The sequence below is a fragment of the Mauremys mutica genome, chromosome 13 (genome assembly GCF_020497125.1).
Source record: "Mauremys mutica isolate MM-2020 ecotype Southern chromosome 13, ASM2049712v1, whole genome shotgun sequence".
NCBI classification, from domain to species: domain Eukaryota; kingdom Metazoa; phylum Chordata; order Testudines; family Geoemydidae; genus Mauremys; species Mauremys mutica.
This window is the reverse complement of record NC_059084.1, coordinates 22221768-22243883: the sequence shown is the minus strand read 5'-3', so window position 1 is coordinate 22243883 and position 22116 is coordinate 22221768. Positions and strand designations below refer to the sequence as shown.

General features: G+C 42.9%; 1 protein-coding gene across 3 annotated transcripts in view; it reads left to right on the top strand.

Annotated features, from left to right (window-relative positions):
• Positions 1-6599: 6599 nt before the first annotated feature.
• DHX35 (DEAH-box helicase 35) overlaps positions 6600-22116 on the top strand; it is a 48737-nt gene continuing 33220 nt past the window's right edge. For 2 of the 3 annotated variants that reach the window (XM_044985586.1, XM_044985588.1), the window contains exons 1-7: positions 6600-6694; positions 8827-8960; positions 9342-9434; positions 13467-13544; positions 18128-18232; positions 19945-20006; positions 21814-21883. In XM_044985586.1, coding sequence (XP_044841521.1) covers positions 6655-6694; positions 8827-8960; positions 9342-9434; positions 13467-13544; positions 18128-18232; positions 19945-20006; positions 21814-21883 — 582 coding nt within the window. In that variant the 5' untranslated portion in view covers positions 6600-6654. Of the gene's footprint in view, positions 6695-8321; positions 8452-8826; positions 8961-9341; positions 9435-13466; positions 13545-18127; positions 18233-19944; positions 20007-21813; positions 21884-22116 lie in introns of those variants that run through there. The other variant, XM_044985587.1, reaches the window with a different exon arrangement.

Genomic DNA, 22116 nt, shown 5'->3' with positions numbered 1-22116 from the left:
CTAGAGGGCTCAGCTGCATGTTAGTTCATTATTTAGCAGTAAGGCATTCCTTGGGAAATATCCCACCCTCTGACTTCACCACCTCAACCAAGCTTCACAATCATCATTGCTGTGTACGGTATTAAACTGTTTAAAACTTATACTGTGTATATGTGTGTCTGTGTGTATAATAGGTTTTTGTCTGGTGAAAAAAATTTCCCTGGAACCTAACTCCCCTCCCCCCCCCCCTTTACATTAATTCTTATGGGGAAATTGGATTTGCTTAACATCGTTTCACTTAAAATAGCATTTTTCAGGAACATAACTACGTTAAGTGAGGCGTTACTGTATGTTATTAAGCATGGCAATTAAAAACAAAAAAGACACACAACTTGGGGCAACCCTATTGTTGCATTAAGGCTGTTTTAAATCAGGAAAAATTTAATATTCTAGATCAACATTAATTAGCACTTCATATAGCCTGTATATTTGTTATACAAAACAAACGAGAAAAACTCTTATGTGCAATAAAGATAACACTAAGATTAAAACATGACAAACTGAATGTATAACATAATTTATCTTCTGCATTTATTGTAACTGAAACTTTACCTTTCTAATTTGCCTGACTTAAGAACACTCAATAATTGTAAATGTCCATGATGGTTTTTTATCCTTCTACTGGTATCTTAAGTGTGGGTTTGTCCTTTGCTAAGATATGTCTCTCTTAAATGCAATAATCCTCCTAATGCCAATTTTCTGATCTATGCAGAATGTTCCTGTCAGGCTAACAAATTCTTTCAGAATTTGTAAATGTCTTGTATATTTGTATGTTCAAAATTGATGATGGACTTTTCTTTTGAATAAGATTTCCCCCCTCTTTTATGCAAAGGATTCTAAGTTTACTGTAACAGTGTTTCCTGTATGGGCTAGTGTTGCTGTGATTGGAAAAAAGCAACATTTACAAAGAATCATAGAATATCAGGGTTGGAAGGGACCTCAGGAGGTCATCTGTCCAACCCCCTGCTCAAAGCAGGACCAATCCCCAGACAGATTTTTGCCCCAGATCCCTAAATGGCCCCCTCCGGGATTGAACTCCCAAACCCTGGGCTATGCAGGCCAATGCTCAAACCACTGAGATCTTTTGTATTATTTGTAATTTCAAAATGTATCCAAATAAACAGCCAGGATTTTAAGATTACATCTCTTATTACAGTCAAAGACATAATTTTCTCCAAAAGAGTTTGCGAAACAACTATTAGATAATAAATAAAAATTAATTGCAAGATTATATTAACCAGGTAATGTTGTATAAAAGCATCACTTAAGATTAATTACAATAGTCATAGTGCTGCTCTGTCACATTATTTATGTGCATGATAAAGAGTGCTAGAGATTAAGAAGCCAGTGAAATGTGACTGGGGATTTTGTGGTTCTGTGAGTTTTTCACCCTCTCTGTCAAAGATTTAATAAAGCATCAGGGTAATTGAACTTAATTGTCTGGTGATTCTTTTCCCAAACCATCAGCTGCCTGGTATCAAGTGCAATGATTTTGGTGCATATATCCTTGTGGTATCTACCTCTCGTGATAGGGCAGAAACTTGACCTGGTTGTAATGAATGTGATGGGGATTCTTTTTATTGAAGCTGTTGGACAAAGATCCTGTGGTTCTCCTTAGGTCGAGCCGCCACCACCTCAAATACAGTCTGTGCTGCCTTGTCTTATCATAGAGCAGAGGCTCTCAAACTTCATTGCACCACATCCCCCTCTGACAAAGCCCAAGCCCAAGCCCCACCACTCTGGATGGAGGGGGGCAAAGCGAAAGCTCAAGGGCTTCAGCCCCAGGCAGGGAGCCTGTAACCTGAGTCCCGCTGCCCAGGGCTGAAGTCCTTGGGCTTCAGTCCTGGGCTCTAGCAAGTCTAAGCCAGCCCTAGCGACCCCATTAAAATGGAGTCTCAACCCACTTTGGGGTCCTGACCCACAGTTTGAGAACTGCTGTCAGGGGTTTTTCTTAAGGCTTGGCTAGGACTAATAAGTCATGCAAGGGATTATGGTTTGCATCATACTTCTGGAGTTTTTTTTGTTTTTTTTTCTTCTGTGAATTTAAGGAAACTTTTCACAAGTCAAGTTTTGGGTCTGTGCCTAAACTGGGCCTTGAGCAGCCTTATCCGTCCTGTTCTGCCTCTGTTTTTTCCTGTGCTGGTGCTGCCTCAAATTACATCCCATATGCTTGCCAGTCACCAAAAGGTGATTCCCTTCCAGTGCTGTCCGTAATACAAATGGTCACAGCAACAGCCACTTTGCTATTGCTTCCCTGCCTTTTTACCTTGCACTGCTGAATTCATTTTAAAGACATAACAGGTGAGATCAAATATAAGGAGCAATGTTGACTCTTTAGTCTTGACTAGAAAAAAGATCAATTTAGGTAGGGCTTAGTTAACTTGGTAGCTAAGGTCAACCTAAACTCAACCTCTTTTCCTAGTTAGCCAGGTGAAGTGAAATCTTGCACTCAGTGTGGTGGCATTTTCTATGCTTGTCTGCAATGCAATAATTTTTGAATGCTGCATTTGATCAACTCCAAAATTTCAGGGACTGTTGCAGGTAGCAGTGGGCAGAACCCTATTGCTTTGGATGAAAATCAAAAAATCAGCAGGGAGAAATGGGGGGTGCACAGATCCTCTGGCATCTGGTTAGCAGACTGAGCAACTTCAATCAACGACTGTGGCTGTAGATCAAAGAACCAGCTGATGGCAGCTTTCCACCATAGCAATACCCCAATCTCAGTTCTGCTGCTGTTCCTAGTACAGTTTAAACATATTGACACCCTGAATTACTTATCTCCCAGAGAGAAAGAAAAAGAATGGGTTGGAGGTGGGGGGCTGGGGCGTACATATACAGTCCTTGGCATGGGCAGGGGGTCCTGTCATGGGGGGGCCCATGGAAACCCAAGGGAGGGGGGAATGAGGGATACACAATCACTAGCCGAAGGAGGAAGAATGAGGAACTCTGCTATGGGATGTGGAGCACACAGCCCCTGGCATGGAGGGCACACAGAGATCCTGCATGGGAGGAATGGGGGACAATAGTATGGCGGAGGGGGAAATAGGGAGGCATGCTAAGCCCTTCTCGGGGACTGGTGAGCATGGGGACAATGTGGACACACAGTGCCCGATGCATGCGGGCCAGGAAAACTATCAGTAAACAGAGCTGCCAGTGTGAGAGGAAGAATGGGGGACAAAGACCCTGGCTTGAAGGGAAGGGATGAAGAGAGTCCCTACAACAAGGGATGAGGGGAAGGTGGCACACAGGGAACTTGTGGCTGGGAAGAGAAAAATGCAAGGACCCCCTGGTGTGTGCAAAGTGCTCAGCCTAGGGAAGCCACAAAACGTGCAACCCTCTTGTTATGAGTGTCCTGATGCACAGTATTTTCCTTAAAGCTCCAGCTCCTAGGAGCAAATTGCTAGGTGTGAATCTGAGATTACTTTTTTTTGTAATGCATGTTTCTAGCCTATCTGGTTGTAGAGGAAATCTTGAAAACGTTATCGAAATGCACCCTAAAGGCTCAGGCCAGAGCTAGACATAAAACTTTTGCCAATATGGTAATACCGGGTGGGGGTGGATGGGTGGATTTTTTATAACATTTTTATACTGTATCTGCAAAAGCCCTAGTGTAACTTCTTTTGCTGGGGGAATCAGTAAAAGCTATACTAGCAATTTGCAAGTATAAACTGTGTCTGCACTAGGGGGGTTTGCCAGTGTAGCGATATTGGTATAAAAACACATGCAACCCCCGGCCTTTTCTAGTCTAGATTAGGGTCAGATCTACACTTGGAGCTGGTCTATACTAGAAAGTCTTATTAGCATAACTGTTGGTTAGGAGTGTGAAAACAATCACACTGCTAACTCACATAGCTATGCTGGCAAAAGCCCTAACGCTGATGCAGTTGTACTGGCAAAAATGTTCTTTTGCTGGCATAGCTTAGTTTTGGTTTAAGTTATACCAGCAAAAGAACTGTATAAACTGCATCTGAACTAGGGGGGTTTGCTGATATAGCTCTACTGTTGTAGCATACCTGTAAAGCATTCCTAGTGTGGACTCAGTATATACTTGCAAATCTGCACTTTAGCATGGATAACTTGTTATGGATAGCCCTTCCCTCTGAAATAAACTATACTGTCAAAAGCATAGTTTTGCCAGAATAACTGTCTATACCAGTGGTCCCCAATCTTTTTGTGGCCAGTAGCACATTCATGTTTTCAGAAGAGTATATCGGGCACCAACAATTACTCACATAATGCTGGGCCTGCTCCAGGCACCAGTGGAGCAAGCACGTGCCTGGGGCAGCACGTGCTACGGAGCAGCATTCCATCCATTCTGCAGAGTTGGAGCATGTTTTTTGGGGGGCGGGTGTTTTTGTTTCTTGTTTTTTTTGGTGCGAGTTCTGGGCAGTGCGGAGAGAAGCCGGGAGGCCAGAGAACACTGGCGCCTGCAAACCCGGAGTACTCTGTCCCCAGCAGGCGGGGTCCCAGCTTCTCTCCCCTGCTGGGCACTAGGAAAACCCTGCACCTGCCAGGGACAGAGAATACTGGCACCTGCAGCCCAGGAGTTCTCTGTCCCTGGCAGGCGCGGGGCCGTGGCTTCTCTCTGGCTTAAGCTGCGGCCCCGCGCCTGCCAGGGACTGAGAACACCGGTGCCCGCAGTCTGCAGCCCAGGAGAAGCTGGAGGGAAGCCACAGCCCCGTGCCTACTAGGGACCGAGAACACCAGCACCCGCACTCTGCAGCCCCGGAGAAGCCGGAGAGAAGCCGCAGCCCCGCGCCTGTCAGGGACCGAGAACACCGGCGCCCGCAATCTGCAGCCCAGGAGTTCTCTGTCCCCGGCAGGTGCGGGGCCGTGGCTTCTCTCCCATGCTGGGCACTAGGTGGGCACACATAAATGCCCTGGCAGGTGCCATGGCACCCACAGGCACTGCATTGGGGACCACTGGTCTATACCCTAGGTGCTATTCCTGGCACAGCTGTGTTGGTCAGAGGTCACACCCCATGCCTGATATAGATGTGAAAGCAAAACTTTGTAGTGCAGACATAGCCTAGATCTGAGAAATCAGCAGGCAAATAACTATAATCCAGGACATAGCATCTGTTAAAAGGTAATGATTTTTTTAAACCACACATGATATTCTGGGGGCTCAGCACTTGTGAACTGGCAGTATGGGGAATGTTTCATCATGGGGTCTCTGAGTACAGCATTGTCCTCTGTGCCCCACATCTATTATTAGGCTTGAAAGAAATGGACTTAGATTTCTCTCTCTCTCTCTCTCTCTCTCTCTCACACACACACACACGTTTACTTTAAAGCTTTTTTCTTTTATTGTTTTAAATGTTCACAGTTATGGGAATTTATGGGGTGGGGGTGAGTCAGACAGTAATTATTTAATGGCAGTTGGCACTGAGATGCAAAACGTTAAAGCTTCATAACTGTTACACAAATAGTCAACATCACACATCAAAATCTATCAGGTGAATATCCTTCAACAAACCTCTAAAATTGAGGCTCAGGAGCTCAAGTGGCTCTTTAATGTGTCTCCAGGCATGGCTCTTTGCAGCACACATTGAAACACGGTGTGATTTAATTATTAACCAATCTAAGTTATTAACCAGTCAGGATGCTTTTGGTATGTTATTAACCAATTTTTATAGTTGATAAAAATAATAATACTTGGTCAGTCACTTTGGTGTGAGAATAATATATATATATATAAAATGAAACAATGAATTCACACTACTATGACTCTTTTGGGTACAGTTGATGCTGATTTGGCTCTAGGGTGACCAGACAGCAAGTGTGAAAAATCAGGACGGGGGGTAATAGGCGCCTATATAAGCAGGGGCGGCTCTAGACATTTTGCCGCCCCATGCACGGAGGGTCTGCTGGTCTCGCGGCTTCGGCGGACCTCCCGCAGCTCCATGGAAGCCACGGGACCAGCGGACCCTCCGCAGGCACGCCGCCAAAGGTGGCCTGCCTGCCGCCCTCCCGGCGACCGGCAGAGCACCCCCCGCGGCTTGCCGCCCCAAGCACGCGCTTGGCATGCTGTGGCCTGGAGCCGCCCCTGCCCTGTATATAAGAAAAAGACCCAAACCCTATTTGGCTCCTGCACCAGGAGGTCTGAGTGACTGTCACTGATCTAACATGTTCCCAAGCCCCGTTTTCCCGACTTGGCCCAGCTGTAGCTTTCAATCATTATTTCCTCCTAGGTTTGTATAGGGCGAAATCACCACTTACTGCATTTTACCCCTAAAAGCCCTTCCACGCCCCCTATTAAAGATCAAGGCACAAAGCCCCTAGGAGTCTGCACCTCCCCCTGCTCCCGCGGGCCCTGGGGTGCTGCCCGGCCGCCCTGAGGGGAGGGGCCTTCTGGCTCCTCCCTTGGCGCCCATCACCCTAGTCTCTGGGCGCCTCCTCTGGTGGGCGGGAGCTGCCTGAGGCACAAGGGGGCCCCCTACGACTCGAGGGCTGGGAAGGGCAAGGCACGGAAAAGAACAACGGCTGCTAGCCCGCGGGACCGATGCTATGGCAACGGCCGGCCAATTACAGAGCTCGCTCGCCACGTGACACGCAGCCCCGACCCGTGCGGCGGGCGAGGGCGTCACTTCCTTTTTGACCTTTCACCCCAAGATGGCGGCGCCCGTGGGACCGATGAAGTTTTGGAAACCGGGTGAGGGGCGAACGGGCCCTGGAGGGAGGGAGCCCCCGGGGAGCAAAGGCCGGGGAGGTACTGCCGGTGCTGGTCCTCTCGGCTTCCCTTCGCCGGGACCTGGCCGTGCCGCCCGGCAGGAGCCTCTGGGCCTCCCCTCGTCCCACCTCCTATTGGCGCTGCCCGGGCTGGGGCAAAGCGGTTCATTTCTTACCATTCCCCACCACAGTGACCAGGAGCTGGTGACTTAATGGTCTGTCATTATTCCCCCTCTCCCCAGAGCCCCAGGGTGGTGGGGCATTTAGGTTCACCTTGAGCTGGCAGGGTTACAGTCCGCCCCCCCCCACCCCCATCATCTGAGCCCCCGTTCTCCCTGGTCCTGCCTGGCCCCCGGTCAGCCGAGATGCTGAGGGTGGATGGGTCACGGAGTCTGAGCTCTGCTCGTGCAGCTGGGGGTGGGCTCTGGGCTGCAGGGTAAAGGCACATTGACAGGGCTGCACTGGGGACACGGGCGGGAAGCTTGTGCTCCTGCTGCCTGGGTTGAAACTCCCCTGTGGATAAATGTGGTGGGTCTTCAGGGTTATCAAACAGGCATCTCTCACCAGCACTAAATTCATGTATACCTCTAAAATAAAATAGAATTTGTCATCTTGTAAGCAAGGGACTCCCAACCTTAACTATAGCAACACTACAGCTTCTCTATAATAAAAGCAAAGCAGAGAGCAAATCTAACTGAAACACAAAACTCTTCCTGAAATAATTATACTATCTTGTGCTTATGCTCTGTGTTTTGTGTGAGGATCTGAAAACAATTGATTGTCACCCAGAGGTTCCAGTAATGCACAAAGCAACAATCAGCTCATGGAAGAGCCAGAATTTATACTAGTTAATAGTAGAGAGAGAGAGGCAGAAACATTTTGAATTCAAGTAGTCAATTTCCTGGGATATACTGAAGTCTCCTGTGTGTCCCAAATCCCCTGTAGCAGGTCACTGTACAAACACATGGGAAGAGCCGGTTCATACACTGAAGATTAACAATGAGAAATGTATAAGTTGCTGTAAAATTTATCTAAAAGTGAGGGAGTCTCCCTCCAAATGGATGAGCCTTGGCAAGGTGAATTAATTTATTTAAATCAGATAACTATCTGTCGGGTATGTCCAGGAGTGCGGTAACAGAAGATATATGGATGATCAGAGGAATTATTCCCTATCTTTCAGTCGGCATCCAAATGTTATATGATACTGATGTTTAAATCTATGTCTACAATGGGGATTAAATTCTTATTGTAACCATTTTTAACCTTTCTTTAAACTGGTCTATGTTAATACAAAATGTAAACAGTTTGTTTGCTGAATGTGGATGGGACCTGTCTGTTTTAAAGCAGAATAATGAGCAAATACAGTTTAAATTCTTCTGTGGACGTGGCCAATAATGTGCAACACAGATCCTACAAAATGAGGGACATCTCAACTGAATAGCAGAGGAGAAAACTGCAGATGATGCATTACCTTAATGAGAAAATTCCCCCCCCCCATGATTGAGCATTTCCAGCTGTCATTAGTTTCCCAGTTACATGTACTGGGAATAAACAGATTTATGAGCTCAATTTAGTGAGTGGCATGGCTCATAAGCAAGTATGGTTAAAAGTACACCTTAGAATTAATCTGAATCAAAAAGGTTTCATTGGAAGACTTATTCTAGCATTGTGTGTTGATGAAATTGATTCTTATTGCCTATTCCTGGTTTTAAATGAATAGAGGCATTCCTGGGAAAAACAGTGAGTATGTTAAAAAACTTTCTTTAAAGCGGAAGAAAAGGAAAAAGAAGGTGCCAAAAGTTAAGGCTTTTGTACATTTCTCATGAAATAGATGTTTCATAGACATTTTTAACATTTTCTTTGAAAGACACAGATATATTGTACCATGTTAGGAGACTTTAAAAAAGGGAGATTTACATTTAATTTGGAACAAGTTCCTGTTTGTTAAGCATTAACTACATATGTTTATGATTATTATGTTAGAGATGCTTAACGGCACATGTTAGAAGGCAGACAGAGTTCCTTTTCCTAAAGAACTTATTTGTCTGAGTTAGACTGAGATAAGCCAGGAAAATTTCTGTCATCCTCCTATTACAATTGTCTCATGTCATGTAGGCACGGAAGGTCCTGGTGTCAGTATCACAGAAGAGAGGCAGAGTGCTGCTGAAAGTACTGGTGTTTCTGTCATCTATAATCCCTATGCATCTCTTTCAATTGAACAACAGAGACAAAAGTTACCAGTGTTTAAGGTATGAAAGAACTTTTTGATATGCTGAATCTCATGCCTGCTGTGTTTCTTTTATAAATTGTTTTTGATCCTCTCTCTTAAACATCACTTTACAACATGAAAGTGATGTGATGTAAGTCATCATTCTTTTATTTGATGAAATTTATTCTTTGTGTTTAATAGATGTTGGCAAAAGTGAATCTGCTCTTTTTTATTATAACCTTTATGTGGATTTATGTTCAAATATTGTATGTTGTGCACTGCATTGATGGAGTTTAATGAATTAATAATTCATATCTTATACTGAGTGTATATCTATATGTGCATTGCTCTTTGCAGAAATGTATTGAAAATTCTGTTGTTCAGATTGTTCTCGTAACTTGAATATGTTTTGCCCTTCCAGCTTAGAAACCACATCCTTTATCTGGTGGAGAACTATCAGACGCTGGTGATTGTTGGAGAAACAGGATGTGGAAAAACTACTCAGATTCCACAAGTGAGTGTGCATGTAACTTAGCAAAATTGTATTCTTCCAAGAGATCTTACATAGGATGACAGCCAACTCTTGGGAATGGTGTAGAGACCTTATGGGGCAAGGGTGATACCTTAGGCCCAGTCCTGATATTGCAATGCACTGAGGTATGAGAGAGCCTTACACCTTGCCTCTCCCTTGCTATCAGCCAACAGGTTCTGGCATTGACAGAACAAGGAGCAATGGTCTCAGGTTGCAGTGGGGGAGGTTTAGGTTGCATATTAGGAAAAACTTTTTCACTAGGAGGGTGGTGAAGCACTGGAATGTGTTACCTAGGGAGGTGGTGGAATCTCCTTCCTAAGAGATTTTTAAGGTCAGGCTTGACAAAGCCCTGGCTGGGATGATTTAGTTAGGGATTGGTCCTCCTTTGAGCAGGGGGTTGGACTAGATGACCTCCTGAGGTCCCTTCCAACCCTGATATTCTATGATTGCAACAGCATAAAATCCTTCTGCCACATAACTTATTGGCCTATGTAACAAAGGACCATACTCAGGAATCAAACTTGGGTCCACAATTCCCATTGCAAAAAGCTCCTGCTCAAGTAGGAGGCCAACTTTTCTTAAATTTATTACTCCTTCAGAATTCTTTTAAATTCATCACCATTTGTAAAGAAAACATTTCAATTGGTATCTTTCTAATTCTTTGTTCAAACAGTGACCATCTTTATTTCCTGTGCTTCCTTGCCAGAAAATTGTAACATGAATGGGAGAAACATATTTGTATGGCACCTTTTCATATTCCATTAAAATATTAACCTTCTTCGAATGCTTGCACCTGTCCATTCCACATTAGGTGTGTGCATGCCTCAAGCACAGTATATGGACATTTTTCTCTCAGTGATGTCTGTCAGGTCAGCTCTAGTGCTCTCTGGTGCTACGCGCTCATGGCGCAGGTAAAAAGGGATTGGCCAACCCCACACCTCCCTCAGTTCCTTCTTACTGCCTATGATGGTTGCTGGAACTGCTCTTCTTGCTATGACAAGCTGTACTCAGAGGTCTTCATTTTTCATCCATGTCCCCTGTTTCTTTCTTCACTGCTTATTTATTTTTTGTTTGGAGTGTAAATAGCTTTTGTACATAGTGGAGTTGGAACTTCTTGCTTGTTAGTGGATTTTCATCTGCCCCTAGTGCCAAGGCATGCCTCGGTCACCAGGCTTCAAGCCCTGTGCCAAGCCTATGCCTTTGAACGACCCGCATGCCAGTTGCTTAAAGTGCTTGGGTGAGGCTCATGTATGGGACCATTGTCATAACTGCCGGGATTTTAATCCTTGTATGAAGAAGAACCGGGAGACCAGATTGAAATTCCTATTAATGGAAGAGGCACTCAGACACTCTTTGGAGCCAAGCCAGTCAGACTCAGCACTGAGTACTTCAGCTTCAGTGCAGAGTGCTCCTCCCACCATGAGGGGCTCTCAGTACCATTCCCTGTCCCCGGTGCCGAGAAAGAAACATAAGAAGCAACTGGCCAAGAAGAGGACATTCCCCGACTCAGAAAAAGGCCAAGCATGGGGAGCGCAGGAGTGCGACATGAGTCAGGTCACTGCCTTGCTCCCTCTCCATGTGCGAGTACCATTGATTCCATCCTCTTTGCAGGCTCTGTTGAGTCCAATACCAGATAAGCTGGTGCTGGAGGGACAGCAAGACTCTGGGGTGATCACGGCGTTGGCCACCCTGGAAACATTCATAGCAGCCAGATATTTGCTGGTGCTATTGGTACTGCCATCGCCTGCAGTGCAAGAGCCGGTGTTGGCGGTGTAGGTGGGCAGAAAGGAGCACATTACCTCAAGCTGCTGCTCAGTACCTGGCCCCTTGGTACCATCTAGGGGGAAACTGTGCCTGCTATCCTCGATGCAGGCCTCCCCACCTTGGCACTGATCTCTGGAACTGATGAGTACTGCACCGCTATGAGGAAGGCTCATCGTCTGAGTCAGAAGTGGGGTCGGATACACAACAGATGGGTTGCTGTCAGTACCCTTCTGGTCAGACCTATGTGGTGATAGACCTGGATGCAGGGGTACCTCCAAGTGCTTTATCCAGTGGGCACTGACCTGTGTCAATGCAATCGCCATTTTGGAACCCTTGGGGTTTTCCCCTGATGTCTGGGGCACATTCCGGATGCTTATATTTGGAGGCTTTGGAGAGAAGGGCTCCTTCATCGCACAGCACCTGACCTGGACTCTGGTACTGATCCTGGTACCGATCCATAGGACCTAGACCTGCGGGACACAGTCAGTGCAGAAGGAGAAGAGGAGGGCCCCTTGCCAGTACAGGCTTCCTCCTCCTCCCTGGACAAGGCAGTGTCAGAGGCGGGCATGTCACATCCCTTCCCCTCCTTCTCTCCTTCCCCCCTCCCCCCCCGGAACAACTTCAGAGCTCATCAGAAGCTGATGAAGAGGTGGCCTTGAACTTAGGTCTGCTTGTGGAGGTACTCAAAGAATCCTCCCACAGCCTTGTCAACATCTTGGCTGCGGTGTGGCTGTCTAAAATATCTGCCTCTCAATTAGGCCATCATGTGACCAATTAAAGCCTTGTGGCAAACCCCATCCTCCCTGCCATCCGCCTCAAAGAGAGCTGAGAAAAAGTATTTTGTTCCTGCCCAAGAGTATGAGTACTTGTACTCCCCCCACCCCATCATGGTCCCTGGTGGTCTCAACGGCCAACAAAAGGGAGAGAGAGAGAGGAGCTTCATGGAGAAACCTCTAAGGCGAAGGACTCAGAGACCTATTTGGTAAAAGGTTTATTCTACAGGAGGTTTAAAGCTCTGCATATCCAGCCAACAGGTGTTATTAGAGAGATACAATTTTAATGTCTGGGACTCCATGTCAAAATTCAGAGACTTGCTTCCCGAGGAGTCCAGGCAGCACTTCTCTGCACTGGTGGAAGAATGGAAGTCGATAGTCAGGGCCTCTCTGCAGGCTACCCTGGACACAGCAGACTTGGTAGCTAGATCCATGGCCTCAACTGTGGCCGTGTGCAGCTGTTCTTGGCTGCAGTCCTTAGGCCTGCCGACGGAGGTCCAGCAGTCTCTCCAGGACCTTCCGTTTGACAGGATCTCATTCTTCTCAGAGCAGAAAGATGCAAAGCTCCATGGACTGAAGGACTCCAGAGTAACCCTCAAGTCCTTGGACCTCTACACCCTAGTGCCTTTGAGGAAGCATTTCAGGCCTCAGCAGAGCACCCGTTTCTGTGCTCCACCATCCCTCCAAGACCTTCAAAAGAAACAAAGCAGGGGTTTTACATGCAGGCAGCTGCCCCCATACACCTCAGCATCTGTACCCGCCCCAGCCAGATACCGGGTGGGGGGACTCTACAGAAAATGTTTGATGGTACACCCTAGGGAGGTGCAGGGTCAGCCGGTCCCTTTATACTGGTGCCATGAGCGTGCTAGAGCCAACCCACTGGGTACCACTGAGGGAAAAATTTCCGGCAACTGTGCTCAAGGCACACATACGCCTAACGTGGAATGGACATGTGCAACACATCTGAAGTATAACAGTTACAGAAACTTAGCTGTTTTTTTGTGACAAGTATTATAAAAAATAAATAAATCTATATTTGCTAAGTATATAAAATTAGCTTTTCTTGCCACATGGCTACAAAACTAGTGAGGTATATTAACTGCTTCAGCATGAATACTTGACTAATGCTGTTCAGACACTTTTCCTGAGACAGGACTACTAAATGAGAGGGGCAGGGAAGGAATCACTATGAAGAAATACTTTACAGTTGTGAATCTTCTCTCATCTCAATATCTTAAAATGCTTTCTAAATGCTAATATACCTGTTAGGTAGGGGTAGTAGTAGTATATGTATTTTATAGTGGAGTCAACTAATGCGCAAAATCTTCAGTTTTTTTACCTGCTGTGTCACAGAGAGTTGATGTCAGAACCAGGAATAAATCTTAGAAGCCCTGATATCCAGTACCATGCTTTAACTGCTGGATACATTGTGTCATGTATGACTAATTAATTTCCTGTCTTCAATGTTTGTTTGCAGTATCTAGCAGAAGCTGGCTGGACAGCCGAAGGGAGAGTAGTGGGAGTGACGCAGCCTCGCAGGGTTGCTGCTGTTTCAGTGAGTTCCTTTCTTTTTTGCTGTAAAAATTAACATTGTTGCAGCTTCAAGTTTAAATGATTCTTCTACTGATTCTCCTTAAGCAGAATGTTCAAAAGTTCTAAATTCAATAAAAATTGTACAGTGTCAGATCGGGCCTTACCATAGAAAATTTTTACTAGTCCGCATATTGGTTCAGGTTAATTTACTAGCGATTTCCTTTGAATGGATGTATTGATTGTTTGTATCAGGTTATATAACTGAACATTAGTTTCCATTTGTCTGCATCACTAAACTCGTGGAGAGACAAGGTGGGTGAGGTAATATATTTTATTGGATCAACTTCTGTTGCCCTTCTCTGTACTTTTTCCAGTTCCACTATATCCTTTTTGAGATGGGGTGACCAGAACTGGGCACAGTACTCCAGATGTGGACATACCGTGGGTTTATATAGTGGCATTATGATATTTTCTGTCTTATTATCTGTCCCTTTCCTAATGGTTCCTAACATTGTTAGCCTTTTTGATCCTTTAGTGACTTGTTTTTCTTGGATTCTTTCATTCTCTCTTGTATAAACTGGTTGCCTTCACTGCTAGTTTGGTAGCATCCCCTTTCTCTATACCACATGGAATTGTAGGTACCTCAGTCATGTTCCCTTCTTGAGGTCCTCTTTTCTAATGACTATAAACCTAATTTTCACATCTCATAACATATGAGACATTTTGTTTTTGTTGCCCTTTTCTGTATCATTTCATTCAATATCCTTCCTGTAGCAATGTCCCCATTACTCAATATGGGCTCCTCCTGCCTTTAATAATGCTTCCATGATCATTTCTACTGAGTTGTGCTCTTTTCTTCTGCTATGCCCCTTGTTCTTCTCTTAACTGCTGCCAGATGTTGCATTTATGTCCACTGCAGCATGCTCCCCTCAGCCACAATCGTTTTCTTCATCTGTGTTTTGTAGCTTCTGACCATTTTATACACAGACCTCTTTGCTATTCTATATCCTGTCCTAATTTCTTTACATTACATTGTATGTGCCACCTGTCAACCTGTACCTATGGTAATATGCTGTCTTAGAAAAATAAATGCTTGGTGGATTCCTGTTGCATTTTCATACTGGATCAGATCATTTAACTATCTAGTCCAGCATCCTGCCTCCAGCAGTGACTTGAGTCTAGTGCTTCAAGAGAGATGCTCGCCTCCATCTTTTCTCTCTCAACCTCCATCTAATATGCCTACCTGACTGTGTAATTCAGTACCTGACAGACTCTGTATATTGTAAAAATTTATGTTAAATTATAGTCTATATTCTCAGTGGTACCTCTGCTTTTACCCCCTTTCCTTTTAAGGCTCAAAGACTGAAATTGCTTGACTATAATTTAGCATATTGCCACAGTGGGGCCTCAAGCTGGGAACACCCTTGAAATTTCTCCTGACTGCCTGGCCATTTGAGGGGGTTGGGAGGCGTGGTTGGTGTTATTTATTACTTTGACTGGTTGAAATGGATTTTTTTAAAGAAGATAGTTCATCTGCTCTCCTCACTAGAGGATAGACATTGCCAGAGGGGAAAGAGGAAGTTGCAGAGCTATAAAGTGGAAATAATTTAGAAACTTTAAGACTTCTGTTTGAATTAGCTTTGCATTGTCAGCCCTGGTTATCTGCTTGAATGCTTGGTTTGAGAGAGGAAGGGAGCTGAGAAGATCCCATCTGAAGTAATGGGTTCATGAAGGAATTCATGGAAGAGAGAATAATAGAGTAAATGGGCCATTGAGAGATTCATTTTTATGTGCAGGGCAGAGACAAACGTACACATGTGGAGATTATTTTTAAAGCCTGTCAAAATGATTTAAAGAGTGTAATTCAAATGACTGTTGAAAACAATGTAATTTTGACCAAATTAATAGGATTAAAATGCACATTGTTTAGTTTTTCATTACAAGTAGGTGTTGGACAGCAGATCTCTGGGTTCAGAAAACCAATAATATAGAATAGGATCTGATTAATCAAGATTTGCGCTATCATCCCTAGGCTGTTGGTTCAAAATGGCCCAAGTTGGTAGTGTCCTATAGTCATTGCCATCTGATAGTCATTCAGTGACACATGAGAAATATTTAGTCAGTTCACTTCCTGTGTGTCACTATCACAAAATCGCCATCAAAACTAGTTGGTACACAGTCTCGGGAGAGAGGCCAACTATTGGAAAGACCATGAAGACAGAGCTACTCTTTTCCCTCACTAGTGGTCCTCCTAGTTGTGTCACATTGGCAAAACAGTAGTGGGTTAGCTTGAATTACTTCTGCCTGTTCTCTGTCTGTCCAGTGGATAGAAGATTCTATACTCAGATATTTTTTTTTAAAAGCGACATTGTCATCTTAAGAAATCAGTCAGTGCTGGGTCAGTTGAAGGACAGATGGGAATAATCAATTATTTAATTATAATACTAAACATATTTGCTTCCATTTTGTGTCACTTGTATTGTTGCAATTGATAGTGTGCAGCAGGCTACCGTACACATATGGACCTGTGAGGACACCGCAATCTGCCTGCGTACTATCAGTTTTTAGACAGGGAGCTTAGACTTCAAGTTCTCTTGGGTAGGGATTGTTTGTTTCTAGGTGTGTGTGAAATACGTAGCACAAATGTGCCTCAGTTCTAATTTAAAGATTTTATTTTAAAAGCGTTTATAAAATATAAGACCAATAGAAATGCATTGACAGTTTATGTAAAATTCCAGTGCAAGCTGTTTTTAATTAAACATTCCCTTACAGTGTTTGAAACACAAACATTACAGCACTAAGGACCTGCAGGTGAAACTGAGTGTAAACAAAAAATGAATTTGGGCAGAAATGATTTTTTTCATTGTCCAAGCTGAGAGAAATGCAAAAAGTCTATAAATAAGTAAATTGGATTTTCAAATTTGTTTTTTAGGTGTTAGTAGCATACGCAAAGAAATTTGGCTTACAACGTATGATTTTTAAGTTGATCATATCCCTTTTTAAACAAATTGGGCATATAATTTCTAGATTTAAGAAACCATTTTCAGCAACTGTATGCACAAATTAGGCATGGGTCTAAATTGTTTACAAATGTGTGTCTCATTTTCTGGAGTGGTTACTTGGACATTTTAAGTTTGAACCTTACATTAATGTCGTCAGTCTTCATCAGTAAAAGATTAGGTATCAGAACTGAGCACTCCAGGCCTTCCCTTGGTTTTGGGCCAGCTTAGTTCAGCCATTGATTAAAATAGTAGTTTTAGAGCAGAACCTGCCCACCTTTCCTACATACATAAACACACACGTGTGCACATGCTCTCTCTCTCAAGATTGCTCTCTCTCTCAAGCCCAATGAAATTTTCTGAGATTGGCATGTTATAAATAAGGTATAAATTGGAAGTATCCATTAAATGTATGAAGACTTTTATAATAATTATTACTGCAAAACATTGACTGAAAACATGAAAAAATATTGACAAACCTCATGTCCATATTTACCAGTGTTGATCATGTGGAAAAAAGTCTGAGCAGCCATGAATGTTACCACAAACAATAAATTACAGGTATTTTTCCATTTACCTCAATAGGAAATTCAGCTAAAGCTGATATTTCAGAGGTTATAAATGTTTGCACCGGACAGGGTTGCTGTTAATTGACTCAGCATGTTTGCAAACATAAAATATTTGTCCTCGCAGAAAAAGACAGTAAAGATGCTGTCCATGTGCATATGATTTTGCAAGTGATAACTTGTTCCTGTTTCATGGCCATCTGACTTGAATTCATGCACAGTCTATTGAAATAACTTTTAAAAATTCAGTTTCAAATATTCAAGTGTGGTTTTTTTGGTTAGTGGAGGTTGTTTTCCCTCCATTCTTTAGTGCCTTTATTTTGAATTTGATAGTGAATGCTGTAATTACTGGAGAAAGATTGTGTTTTGATTAGCAGCGCAGTTACCAAAGTGCATAGGCCTGATAATCAAACCGTGGATTTCTGACTCCCCTTTCCCTGTTTTTCCCACTAGAAGTGCTAAATTATTCAAACTAAAATAATCTAATAAAATCTTTTTTGTGCCCTGTCTGCTGCAAGGTGGTTTAGGAAGCCTCTGCCTCCAAGCTTTGGCAATGGGCTGTGTGTTTGTTACTCTGTCCTTCCCTCAGCTTTCTGTCTGTCTTGAGGGGCAGTCTCTTTCCCATGTTTTCCGTTTGAGTTCTCTATCACAGAAGATAGCTCCATAGCTTTCTCAAGCAAAAGCAGAGTGAAACTGATCTGTTTGTTGTTGATTTCACTGTTATCTACAAGTAAAATGACCATATATCCTGTTTTTTTCATCTGGTGTTCTAATAATTTCTTTTGGAAAAACTGAAATGTCCTGTTTAAAAAAAAAAAATTTAATCCTAATGTTTTTTAAAGTAACTACAGAATGTTTGTTCAGAACATATTTCTATACAGAGTAGAATTTGAGTCCAGTGGAATCAGCGCAAACAACAGTATTTTCACACTCCACGTTTCCGACCCCCCACTCCCAAACAAGGCTTTGAAAAGGAGGTGGTTTACAACAGATTTCCATTGTACTGTTTCTGTTGCATTGCAAGACCTCTCTTCTCTTAGGTTGCAGGCCGAGTGGCTGAAGAAAGGGGCGCAGTGCTGGGTCACGAAGTTGGATATTGTATTCGATTTGATGACTGCACGGACCCACAGGCTACAAGAATTAAGGTGAAACTTAAGCAGAGTGCCGGTATCCTGAAACGGTTAGCCGAAGCTCTCAAAGCGCATTTGTGAACATTAACTAAGCTTTGTAACACCCAATGAGTGGGATAGATAGTACTATACCCATTTTGCATATGGTGAAACTGAGGCACAGAATGGTGAATTGCACAGAATAATACAGTGGGTCAGTAGAAGAATGAGGAACAGGCTCCCAGGTCCCTGCCACAGTCATTAGTCACACTGCCTTCAATATTTTTAAAGTTTAATAAAGGAAGTGGTATAGTGCTTTATTATAATCCTAATTTCTGGGATGATGGGTTAGTTCATTGAAAGGAGTTTTTTTTTTTTAAGAGATATAACTTGAATTTTCAGTCTTAATTTTGTATTTTTTTCCTAAGGACTTTGCTTTTTTGTTAAGGACTTTGTCATCTTATTTAAGGTTCTTGATTCTACCCTCTTTGTGTGTTTGCATATGTTTAAAATGTTTAAATGGTTATTTAAATCTTAATAAAATGAATGGAACATTATGTTCTATTCTGCTAATACCAGCCGCCACCACTCTAAACCCAAAGGAGCTTTTCAAGGTGGTTATAATCAGATATTGGTCCAGTTCTAGTGTAACCCGAGATACCAGTGAAGTGAAAAGGAAGGGCTGCAATGAATTGAAGCTAGGCTATCCTAGCCACCTTAAAGATAAAATTAGATTGAGAGAATGAACGAATTAGCTGAAGGTGACTTCATGTGGGCTGTAGCTTTCCCCCTCACAGCTTTATTGTTATCACATTGGGAAATATTGAAATTATTTGTGCTATGTGGAGAAGAGCATTTGCTTTATTTTCTGTGGAATAATAACAGTGAATAGGATTTATCTAATACTTTACCTTTATTGTCAAAAGCGTGACTAATTCAAAGTAATTTTAAAAAGCAATATAAAACAATGGGAAGATGTGCATTTACAAAATGGTTCTTAAATATTTTTTAGTACTTGTGTGCTTATGGGATTGGTAAGGGGAGAAATATGAAGCCTTTCACCTCAGTCATCAGTTCATATCTAGCTCAGGGCCGTGTCCGACTCATGAGTAAACTGAAAAGGTTTTGTTTCTAAGTCTTGAGTAGCTAGAAATTATTGTTATCTCTTGGCCGCTCAGAGGTTTTTGTGAAAAGATGGTGGTTTCAATAGGTAATAAGAGGAAAATGTCCATATCACAAAACATCTGTATTCTGATCTGAGCTACCTGACACTTGTTAAGCAGTTTCCTTAGAGGTGCCGAAGACTGAGCGGGCACAGAGAATGAAGAACCTTTTCACTTGACATGTGACATTCTTTAAAGCAGGTTGAGGCATGATGGCAGGCCAGAATGAGAAACTGCTGTCTTTAGTGCTGTCAGTCCATGTTTTTGCACAAGAACTAAGTGAATTTATTAAAAAATTAAATAAGAATTTCTTACACAAATTTGATCTGCTTATACTTGGATTGATTTGGCGTCCTGTACTTGTAGCTCTTACTATTTTTCAGTACTAGCGTTCAGAAGCACAAGCTGACACTGTAGAGATTGAAAGGCACATAGAAAATGAGTCAAAGGCAAAATAAATAGAATTTTGTAATCCAGAATACTTGTTAGTTTCTTACAAACAGGTAATATAAATAGCCTATTCAGCTGCGCTTGTTCCTGGAGGTAGGTTATAGATGACTCATTTTTCTTGGTGTTTGATTTTAGTTTCTGACCGATGGGATGCTGGTGAGGGAGATGATGGCTGACCCACTATTAACGAGATACAGGTAAAGACATGTTACTGGAGCAGATCCTCGCTGATGACTGGCAGATCCATAGCAAATGTCTGAATTTTTCTCCGGTAAAATGCAGTTAATAAACATCCCAAAGACTGAAGCTGATCTTGGCATTTGAATGTCAGCCTTATTAGGGAATTATAGGAAATAATTTACATGCAAACAGTGCCCCACCAATGGAAGATTTCTAAGGTAACCAAGTAAACCTGGGTAACCTAGCCCAGTGGAGGGTTTGCTTTTGTTCATTTAAAGTTGAACATTTGCTCCTCTGACTATGGTCACAAGCAGCCATTGGACAGATGCACCCTCACTCGTATCTGAATCGCTGCCTCACAGAACCACTACGCAACACAGCACCACTTAGCGCCTGTTTCAAGAGGTCAAGAACCAGCAGCAGAGCTGTGGGAGGAAGTTTGCGTACTGTAGCATATGCTACACTAAATTCAGGGGAGTGCATGAAACAAAGACTTGGCATAAGTACAATTCTGAGCATTTTGTTTCAGTCCAGAGACATTTAAGCAGAGTCAAGAAATAAGCCCCCTGGAAAATGAGGTTTATAGTAGAAAGGGAAAACACCTACCTCACAACGAGGCTGTACTTGAAAAAGTTTCTGTGGGTGGGTAGGGAGGCAGTGGTAGAATTCAGTGTAGGGTTTGGGGTTTTTTTAGTCTCTTTCAGCTCAAATCATTTTTTTTCCTTACTGCCATCCCTGCAGACACAATCTGAAAGTCAAGCTGGATTCATTGCAGCCTGTGCATCAGTAACAATAATTTGCGACCAAAATTTAGTTAATCTTTATTATCCACAAACCAGAATGGAATACATCTCATGCTTTTATAGCTGTGCTGGCTCTGCAGGGTCAACAAGAGTAAACACTTGTTTTGGCTGGTTGAATAAAGAGCTGCAGTTTTTAATATAGTGACTTTTCAGAGCAGAACTGCACTTTCACTGCATAAACTGAGCTACTGAGAAGATGGTGTAAATGAAAACCAAAATCAAAAGAGGAAAAGCAGCAGACCACATCCCTAATGAAAAAAATAAATGTTGATGATGTTGTTGAGAAGCATCTTTGGATGCAATGGCTTTATTAGTAGACATAAATGAATCTCATGGAATTTGCTGTTCTGTTAACTTCTCACTCTTATTTGGGTTTGCTAAATTAGTTTGCAAATCATTTTGTCTGCTAATTTAGACACACGTTTCCCCTCAGGATTATCACTAAAAACAAACAAAATCCCTAGCTCCAGGAAAGTCTGTATTGTGTATTGAGGGAATTTCTTCTATCCTTTTGCACCTCTTCAAAAAATTAGCTGGCCTTGATGATGCTTAATATACAGAATGTGTTCTATTTCCCCCTCCTGTTTTTTTCCCTCCCCATTTCATTCCACGTTTCAATCTTTATTCTTCCTCCCCACACACCTACACAGGATTGTTTTTTCTCTCTCTGCCCTTCTTCTCTCCACAATCTCACTTAAATAGAATGTGAATAGTAACATCTGAGTAAACTTTCAAACCCATGATATTCAAGAAGGTTTAAAATTAGGCAAAAGAAGCTTGCCTATCCCTGCTTGTAATGCCTGGTGTTATGGTTAGTAAATTAAAATGTTATCACTGGTAATTTGCTGCATTTCCCTCTGTTTTTGAGAGGACTTTAGTTACAAACATACTTTGACTTTAATGAGTGATGTGCCTAAAATTCCAGGCACTTCTCTGAAAGTGTAGGGATTTTGAGACAGATGTCTTGGTTCCAAAGGCAATCAGATCTGATTATTGAAACCTTGTCTTTCTGCTTTAACAGTGTCCTCATGCTGGATGAAGCCCATGAAAGAACCCTGTATACAGACATTGCCATCGGTTTGTTAAAAAAGGTTATTCCTCACTAGCTTCCCTTTTTAGTTTTTGTTTTGATTTTCACCATTAATCCTGCTGCACGGCTTGGTGGCCCTGTTGGGAAAAGTTTCATGAGCCAAGGTTTATAATGCATCTATTGGGCTAAACCCTTTCTTTATACACAGCCTTCCGCCTTCCCCAGCTGGCGCTCAGGTTCCACCCTGTTGCCTCCGCAACACATAACTCCTCTTTTCTTTTATCCCACATGGGC